Genomic DNA, 9,841 nt, shown 5'->3' on the forward strand with positions numbered 1-9,841 from the left:
AATAGGCATTAAGATAATAGGATAAAAAAAGTTACCCAGATATATTCAGACAATGGACTACTATTCCAGTAATAAAAAGAAATGAATTACTAACATGAACTACACGCATGAGTCACAAAAACATGAGGAGCCAAAGAAGCCACACAAAAAAGGGTACTTATTGTATGCTTCCGTTCATATGAGTTTCTAGAATAGGAAAAACTAATACATAGTGAAAGAAAGCATGTCAGTGGTTGCCTGATGCCTGATGCCAAGCCTGGGAAACTGACTGTAAAAGGACAAGAAGAAACTTTTTTGTAGGTATTGGAAGCGTTCGGTATCTTGACTTTGGTGGTGACAATATAGACAGACACATCTGTCAAAACTTATCGAATTACATACTTAAAATGGGTACATCTTGTTGAATGTAATTCATACCTCAATATAGTTGATTTTAAAGTTAAATTAAAAAGTCACCTATGGGGACTTCCCTGGTGGCACAGGGGTTAAGAATTCACCTGCCAATGCAGGGGACATGGGTTCGAGCCCTGGGCTGGGAAGATCCCACATGCCATGGAGCAACTAAGCCCGTGCGCCGCAACTACTGAGCCCGCGTACCACAACTACTGAAGCCCACGTGCCTAGAGCCCATGCTCCACAACAAGAGAAGCCACCACAGTGAGAAGCCGGTGCACTGCAACAAAGACCCAATGCAGCCAAAAATAAATAAATTAATAAATTAAAAACAAAAAAAAAGTCACTTAGATGTCTGAGTGAGACAGAGTTCCTTTAAGCTTTCAATCCTAGCTCTTCTCTGAAACCTTCCCTCGTTTACCCTGGCAGCATGTGACCACTTTGCATCTCTTTAACACCTTATATTTATCGGTTCCGTGCAAATTTGATGCTTGAAAAGTTCTGTATATTTTATGTCTATCTTCCATTAAACTTGGTTCCTCTAAGGGAGGAACAATAATCTCTTTCATAAATTGAGACCATTACAAAAACAGAATTATGTTCCCTTTCCTCTCATTCAGGGGAATTTTAACTAGGATTGATGAAATCCTGGAAACCATAAGCAAAAATGTCATTTCTGCATTTTTATGGCCAGAGGGTCCTGTGTTTTCATCAGATTCTTGAAGATATCACAGAGCCCAACAAGGTTAAGAATCTCTGCTTTGAATCCATGTGCTTTCACCCAGCTCATACAGTACAAGGCACCATGCCCCTGGGGCAATCTGTCTGTGGTCCCTGCAAAGATGATAAACCCACATCAAAGACACTTACTCTTCTGCATGTCAGTAGACTCTACTGCCGTCTCTTCCTCCACACTGATGTCACTATCGCCATCTTCAAGATTCATTTCTGTCTCATCTATAACACTGTCTTCTTCCTCTTCCTCCTCCTCATCTTCCTTGGAAACATCCTTTAATGTGGCAAGTAGTCTGTTGTAACCAGAAACTTGTTCTGGTTCACTCTCTGCTTCACTTTCAGAACTTGAAGTATCTAAACTCTCTGACTAAAAGGAAAATGGGGATTTTAAAAACAAAAATTATATTGCTCTTGTTGCTACCCCACGACTATCATCAGGCCCACAGTGGAACCAAGTTCAGACTTTTCTAAATAAAAACTAGCTTTTCTGCAAATATGCAATCCTATCTATTCAACCAAACCTAGCAACAAATTTGTTTAAAACAGCTAATCTAGCTATGATTCTAGAAGCTCTTCCTCTTCTTTGAACTGCTAATGTTCCACATGGGAAGACAGCGGATTAAAAACATGGAGCTTTAGGTTATAAGGCGATCTAACCTATGCGTCAGACATTTGGCACCTTTAAAGGAGCAACAGAAAAACTTACAACAAAAAAGTGTAGTTTATTTTTGAGTCTGTGGTAATGAAATAAGACCTTTGATGATTTTGCACTCTATTTTATGTTAAGCAAACAAGACATTCCCTCTTAGGATTCACCAAGAGCCCTCTGGTAAGCCTCCTTAACAGGTTCTAACAGCCTAACCTCTCAGGATAGTTTCATACTCTATACTATATTAGTTATCACAATGGCATTTTAACAGACATCTGCACTTAAAACTAAGCAATATTACTAAAATATAGCTTACATCTAAAATCAAAAAGAGTGGAAATGTAGCCAAACTTTATTACTATATATAATCTTAAAAGTAACAGCCCAGAATCAACTATCATAAAGAAGGTATAAAGCATTACCAGTTGACAAGTCTGTGGTTTTGCTTCCTTTCTGGAAACCCTGAGAAGAAACAGGTAATGTTAAACTTTAACTACTAGTATGTAGCAATTAGGAAAAGTCTAATGATACAACTTTAAATGAACATGGCAGACTGTACCGTTATAAATACATTATATCTATTGTCAAGTAAAAACTCCATATGCATTTGGACAGGTTTTGTAAGAATATGCCAAATAGATAATAACAGACAAATGAAAAAGTCTAACAAGACCACATGACAAATACTACAGTCACACAGTAACTGGCTCTCATCCAAAAGATGGGAAATTTTGGCAAATAAAACCCTCGGGGTTCACCTTTTCTAGCAAATTTCTTAAGTAGACTATCCCTCTAACTGTTGATAAAGCAGCCCAAAGTGGTGGGATGAGCGCTAAGATCATAACTGAGAGTCTGGACACTTACAGAGGAACCCACAACTACCCAAACATTAGTTTCCTCATTGTCATTGAATAGATCGGTGATGTCGAGGGTCCCAAGCAATTCTTTTTTTTTTTTTTTTAACTTATTTATTTATTTCTGACTGCTATGGGTCTTCGTTGCTGCGCCCGGGCTTTCTCTAGTTGCGGCGAGCGGGGGTTACTCTTTGTTGCGGTGCGCGGGCTTCTCATTGCGGTGGCTTCTCTTGTTGCGGAGCAGGGGCTCTAGGCTCGCGGGCATCAGTAGTTGCAGCACGCTGGCTCAGTAGCTGTGGCTCGCGGGCTCTAGAGTGCAGGCGCAATAGTTGTGGCGCACGGGCTTAGCTGCTCCGCGGCATGTGGGATCTTCCCGGACCAGGGCTCGAACCCCTGTCCCCTGAGTTGGCAGGCGGATTCTTAACCACTGCGCCGCCAGGGAAGCCCCCAAGCAATTCTTTAAAAACATATAAAACGAAAACAAGCTTATAAAATCTCTGCCCAGTCGCCACACAGGAGGCGTGCCGTCTAGCATAAAGCTACCGGGTCAACAAAAGGTAGAAAGACCGGTGAAGAACCCCATCTCAGGCGGGAAGCCGCCAGGATCCCCGGGCGAGCTAGGCCGGCGCCGGGGCAGCGTGGGACGCGGCGGGAGCTGCCCTGTCACTATCCCCGGGGCACCGGCGGACCAAACGCGGGGACATGCGGGCTCCCACCGGGAAAGGACGCCGGCAGCGCCGGTCCCAGCCTTGCCTCTCCGTACCTGTCATAGAAGGGATGCTCCTCGCCGAAATCCCTTAGATGCTTCTTCTGCTTTTTAGTTAGGGAGTTGAGCAGCTGGCTCTGGCTCCGGCTCCTGCGTTTGCCCATGGGGAAGACGTCAAGTCAACCAACCTCCAAGAATCGCGCTTTTCACCTGGAAGTAGTCTCGTTAACTCACTCACGCGGGATTGCCGACGGCGCTTTACGGCGGAAGCAGGGTGCCATAAAGCAGACCCGCTTTACGTCGCGCTTGTACGACAGGCGTTAGAACTTCCTGTTTCCCATTCCGCCCCCTAGCGAGGCTCTTTGGAAGCACATGCACGCGTGCGCAGCTTTTCTCTGAGCCCTGTAAGGAAGGCAGGCCGGCAGGCTTCGGGCTTCCCCAGGTGGGTAAATGGGTGGGCAAATGGGTGGGCGTACTTTGTGCGTCTGTTTTGGTTGTGAGAATCAGCCTGCATAAACATGTAGTAACCGAGATGGTTGAATGCAGTGCCTTTATATTATGCCATAATATAAATACCAACTAACATTTAAGGGTGCCGGCGCATCTCAATTCATCCTCACAACAGTAAACAAATAAACCTTGTTAAGAAGCCTGATATTGGAGATGAGAAAGCTGATGCTTACAAAAGGTTACATACACACTAGCAAGAGAGGAGATGGAAACCTAATTCTCTCTGATGCGACCACAGGCTTTTCCCACTAGGATCTGCCACATGCGTGTGCTATGTGAAGAATGGGGACGCAAGGCTGAGATTCCCACCCTTACCCTACCCCCTCATTTTCTGAAAGTATTGCAAGGGCCCCTGGTAACAAATCTGTTCTGACATTTTTCATGTTATAAAAGCAAAAACACATCCAGAGAGGTAAAGTGACTTTCCTAAATCACCCGGAGAGTCGATGTTAGAGAAAGCAGTAAAACTCAATAAAGTGTCTCAAAACTGAATTGGGGCAAATTGGGATGGAAAACTTTTAAAGGGTAAGTAACTTTTCTATATCTGGATCGTAGTGGTGGTTACACCTTGTATACAATTACGAAAATTAATCAAACTGTACCTTTAAAATTGGTACATTTTAATGCAAGTAAGTAATAATGTCAATAAACAAAGAGGAAAAAACAATGCAACTGGACTTAATACTCTAGAGACAGGCAGAGTGTGCAGGGATACTTAAAAACCACAGGATAAACACAGAGACACTTTTTTTCTAATAGTAACTTACAATGTCAATCATAAACCACAGAATTCACCTGAATATTTAAGGTAAAATAGGAGCCATCAAAGACTGTTCACTGGCTCTGCTATTAGAGGAGCGTCTGTGAGAGAATTTGAGCTTTGTCCAATACCATGTCACACCTATAGAAGTCGCACTAGAACTATTAAAATCCTATTTCTGTGGTTCTGGGGACCATCTACTCCTAATTAGATTCTGGGAGGTTAGGGTGGGGTAGGGAGGCGAGGGGAGGGAGTATCAAGAAAATATGCAAACAGCAGGTAGTGCCAGCAGATGGCCCAGCCAAGGAACCCATAAACAGACATCTGTCTTCTGTCTGATTTCAAGATAGAAAGTACAGTCACTTACGTAAACAAAAGGCTGTTTGCAAATGTCATCATACATACTAAGGCGCTAACCGCAGTATAACCTGGCTATGACAATAAAGTCATACAATGTTTTTCCTCCTCCCACCCTATTCCAAGTGCCCCAGCTTCCCTCACCAGAGGCAACCAGTTTCTTGGTGTTCTTCCAGAGATCTGCTATAAAAAGCTATACTCTTGAGCACTTGATGTGACTCTTTACTCTCTCCTGGTTTGCACGTCATCGTAGTCCTATGGACAGGTCTAGACTGCTCCCAGGTTCAGACAGAACTGTGCCCTAGCTCCACCCAAGTGGTCTCATCATTGGCTCACTGAGCCCGCTTCTGAAAATATTTATATTAGCCTTTGACAACATAAAAGGGGATGCTTTGTGAAATTTTAACCTGAGAGTTCGGAATTTAAACATTTTTTTCATGCCTCCAGTGAAAGTTCTCTTAGTAAAACCCACACAAGGAAGATGCACGTGCCAACTAGTGAAGGCCCTGGGAAAATTGTAATAAAGGCAAAATTTGTTCTTCCCTTTCTTCTTCCCACACTCAGCCCTTCCTTTTCCCTCCTGCAGGGTTTTCTTTGACCTTGGCCCTCAGGGACTCAGTATTTTCAGGGGTAAAATCAGTCCAGGAAATAATCTTTTGTACTAGTTTGTAAAGAGAGGCTGATGAATTAATGTTACTTGGGTATTTTCAATTCGGGGAGACTCCCTAGGATAACGATCTCAAGGGGTGGGAGGGGGGTGGCTGTCCCTTAGGACAAGATGGTCAGAATATTCAGAAAAGTGTTAGTTTTTCTTTATTAAAAACTTTTTCTTTGGGCTTCCCTGGTGGCGCAGTGGTTGAGAATCTGCCTGCTAATGCAGGGAACACGGGTTCGAGCCCTGGTCTGGGAAGATCCCACATGCCGCAGTGCAACTAGGCCCGTGAGCCACAACTACTGAGCCTGCGCATCTGGAGCCTGTGCTCCGCAACGAAAGGCCACGATAGTGAGGCCCGCGCACCGCGATGAAGAGTGGCCCCCACTTGCCGCAGCTAGAGGAAGCCCTCGCACAGAAACGAAGACCCAACACAGCCAAAAATAAATAAATAAATAAATAAATAAATAATAATTTAAAAAAGAAAAAAACTGTTTCTTTGGAAAACTTCAAGTATATACAAAAGTAGACAAAACAGTATAATACACTCCCATGTTCCCATCCCTCGGCTTCAATGCAAGGCCATCTTATTTCATATATATGCCCACCCACTACCCCTAACTCCCACCCCCGTATTATTTTTGAAGCAAATCCCAGACATTGTATTATTTTAATTGTAAATATATTTTTTTAAATATCTAAAAGATAAGGGTTCTTTCTTTAACATAGCCACAATGGCACTATTTCACCTAAAAAAAAAGGTGATAACAATTATTTAATATCATCATATAACCAGTCAGTATTCAGATTTCTGATTGTCTCATAAATGTCGTCTTTTTTTTTTTTTTTACACTGTTAGTTGAACATGTTCTGCGGTTCTCTATGTTTCTCGTGAATACATTGTGGGATTTAGAACTTTGATCAGATTTCATTATAGCTGATATTTTATACTTCCATCAGGAGGCGTATACCATCTGGTTGCCTTTCATTTTGTGATGTTACCAGTCATTGGTAGTCAATGTCTAAATTCGTTAATTCATTAGAGGTCACATTCTAATTCTATCATGAGGTGATATTCTAATTCGATCATTTCTTCTTCACTTACTTGCTGGACTATTTCTGTGAAAGCAAGCTTTTCCTTCTCCTAAATTTTGCTTACCCAGTGGTACTGTTTGTGTAGGAAAAGCAGAAGAAATGCTTGATTTTCTCCCTTCATTTACTAATTTTCAACACAAGGAGTCAATTCACTAGATCTTCTAATGTTGACCAATCGAGTTTTTTTTTTTTAATTTTTAGTGTCATTATGAACTCATGGAATTATACAAATTGATGTGTTTTAATCCCTTGCAAATATTATGGTGTACATGATTTGAAAGAGCTTATTTGACATATAGTGATGTATTTGAAAAGACAAACTACATCCTAATACAAACCACAGAAAGTAAACAGGAGTCTATCTGAGATTCTCAACAGAGCAGGAATGGGAAGGTGGGGAAGGAGCACAGTTTGAGGATACAGATCAGATGCTGGGGAAGTTTGAGTTTTGAAATTTATGTGATAATATAAGTGATAACAAGGGCACATGTGTTCAAGATGTGTTGACAGGGAGCCATAAATAATCCAAAGGTACGACTCTCTAATGATGAAAGCTCCGACACCTCAGCTACTGATCTGAGAAGATTCTGGGGAAGGTGTGTGTGCACCCACACATCTGTCTCCTCCTAGATGCCTCAAATCAGACAGTCTCCTCCACCACATGTATGCATACATGTCTGTATACACCCCAAAGCCATCCAGCCTCTTCCTGAGAGTGCTGGCAGAAATCAGTCTCTCGCTACCCGTATAATGAAATGAGCTTGTTTATTCATTAAAAAAAAAATGTACTAAACACTATGTGCCGGGTGCTGTGCTAGCAGCTGAGGCTGGGGGAAAGAATAAGATCCATTCCAGCCTCTTCAAGGAGCTCTCAGCCTCATCCAGGTATGGATAAGTGCGCAGACTATTACGATACACTGTGATAAATGCTAAACTGAGAGATGCTGGGTGCTAAGGAAGCAGCTCGGTCGGGGTTTTGGGGCTGCTGGGGGTTGGGGGCCGGGGGGGAGGGTCATCTGCTGCTTTTGAGCGTTTGTCAGTCTGTCACGTTCATTGAACATCGGTATTGAACTTGAGATTAATCTAGATTGTAGATTTTAGGCTGTATGAGTTGTTTCAGCTGACTTCATGAACAGCATGTGTGTGTGTTCAAGACAGGATATGAGGGATGTAGGGCAACAGGAAATTAGAAAGCTGGGTAGTCATCGGATTCCACAGCGTTTATTGTGTAAGGAGCAATGAGCTTTCTAGGTGGAGCATATTTTAGATAACAAGATGATGTCTGAAAAGAGAAAAGCTTTGTAATGCATTTCAATGCACTCTACATCACTTGAAAATGCAAAACACTATTATATGTAGTGCCTACCCTTTCTATTCATCTGTACCCAGAAGAACTACCCATTGTCAAACCCAGAGCCTGGCATAGAGTGACCTGTAATAATTATGTTTCCTCAAGCTTATCAGAGGTTGATTTATATTAGGCCTAGCCTAAAACTGAAATATTTTATCAAATTATATTCATCTGACTGAGAACAAGGCTAAAATGCTACACTAGAGGGGATAAAGTTTTACATCCCTCCCTCTAGTGGAATGTTGGTGTAACTACATTCTGTTTTTCACATTTTTCTGGCAGAGGCTTAGCAGGCAAACCTTCATTCATTTATCAAACATTTTCTAAACAGTTGCCATGTTCCTGTCATAATGTTAGGCATTAAGGATTTAAAAAGCTCAGACCTCAGGCTTTCTCCTTGAAGACCTCATAGTCTAGTTGGGGAGACAAAGCAATTAACAAATAATTATGTTGTCATGGGCTAGATTAGAAGGATGTCTACAAAGGGTTTTAGGAACCCAGAAGATAAAGAAGCTCCTCTTGCTGTGGAGGAGAGAGGAAAGGTCATGGGGAGTTGCACAGAGGATGCACTGAGTCAGGGTTTCCTGGGAAAGAAGGTTCCAGGGAGAGGGAATAGCATGAGCAAGGTGGAAAGATGTGTTTGGAGAACTGTCTGTGGTCCCTGTTGCTGAGGTGGGTGGGTGGGAGTAGAGAGGTTGGAGAGACGGACAGGTGAGGAGTCAGCCCACTAAAGGCCTTGCATGCCTTGCTGGGGCATTGAGGCCCAATCCCATATAAGGTGAGGAGCCCTTAAAGGATTTCAAGCAAGGGGGTTATGTGAACCGATTTGGACTTCAGCGAAATCACGGTGATGTCTGTATGGGTGACAAGGACATTAAATCTTCCTTTCTGACGCCTTCCTGGAGCAGCCGATTCACTATTTATGCTGCCCACCTCCAAAAGACTTTGGAGACTTTTTCATGTTTTTACCAAAGGCTTCCTCCCACTTCTCAACATTTCTTGAAACTAGTATTTCAAGTCTCTCCTGACAGAATTATCCTCAGTTGAGACTGTAGTGAATTCAGTTTCTGAAATCCATGCCATCCATGCTAGTTCCTATGTGGGGCATGGATACAACATGAGGGGATCATATGGGCCAAGCTAATGGGCCCTGCTCCCCATCGCTGTTAACTGCTTCTGTTCTCCCTCTGTTCCTGTGGCTCAGAGACCCTTATATCCATCTTGACAGATACTAAATGATCATCTGGGTCAGTATTGCCTTAATGAAAACATTTGTGCATTCTCACAAGGTAAAGTTTTCTTCCCTGTCATTTTGGTGACTGATAATACTACTGTAAATGTATTTGGTTTTTTGAAGCTCATAGGGTATTAATATGTTGGAGCACTATGTAAACTTAAAGAAGTCATAAACAGCATTTATTACTTTGGTATATCAAAAAAAAGAATGTCAAGATCATTCAAATCACACATTAAATTTGAGGTTTCTATTAGACATCTAAGTGAAGAAGTCCAGGAGGTAGTCAAATATGCATGCACATCTGGGATTCAGGGGAGAGTCCAGGATGCCCAAATGGGAGTGGTCAGCATATGAATGAGACTGAATGAGATCACGATGTGTAAATACAGAGAAGAAGCCTGAGAACTGAACCCTGGGGCCTTGTAATTTTCAGGGGCTGGGGGATGAGGAAGAACCAGCAAGGTGATGGAGAAGGAGCAGCCATCTGGGGAGCAGGAAAGCTGATATCGTCTCCCATTTACTGATCAATCCGTCTCAGGAAA

The 9,841-nt window shown here is 42.5% G+C and overlaps 1 protein-coding gene across 3 annotated transcripts in view; it reads right to left on the bottom strand.

Annotated features, from left to right (window-relative positions):
- UTP25 (UTP25 small subunit processome component) overlaps positions 1-3,574 on the bottom strand; it is a 29,448-nt gene extending 25,874 nt beyond the window's left edge. For 2 of the 3 annotated variants that reach the window (XM_068541493.1, XM_068541492.1), the window contains exons 1-3: positions 3,395-3,574; positions 2,200-2,239; positions 1,264-1,495 (exon numbers count right to left, since the gene is read on the bottom strand). In XM_068541493.1, coding sequence (XP_068397594.1) covers positions 1,264-1,495; positions 2,200-2,239; positions 3,395-3,501 — 379 coding nt within the window. In that variant the 5' untranslated portion in view covers positions 3,502-3,574. The remainder of the gene's footprint in view (positions 1-1,263; positions 1,496-2,199; positions 2,240-3,394) is intronic. The other variant, XM_068541494.1, reaches the window with a different exon arrangement.
- Between the last annotated feature and the right edge of the window lie 6,267 nt (positions 3,575-9,841).

The sequence above is a fragment of the Eschrichtius robustus genome, chromosome 3, assembly GCF_028021215.1.
Source record: "Eschrichtius robustus isolate mEscRob2 chromosome 3, mEscRob2.pri, whole genome shotgun sequence".
In the NCBI taxonomy this organism is placed as follows: Eukaryota; Metazoa; Chordata; class Mammalia; order Artiodactyla; family Eschrichtiidae; genus Eschrichtius; species Eschrichtius robustus.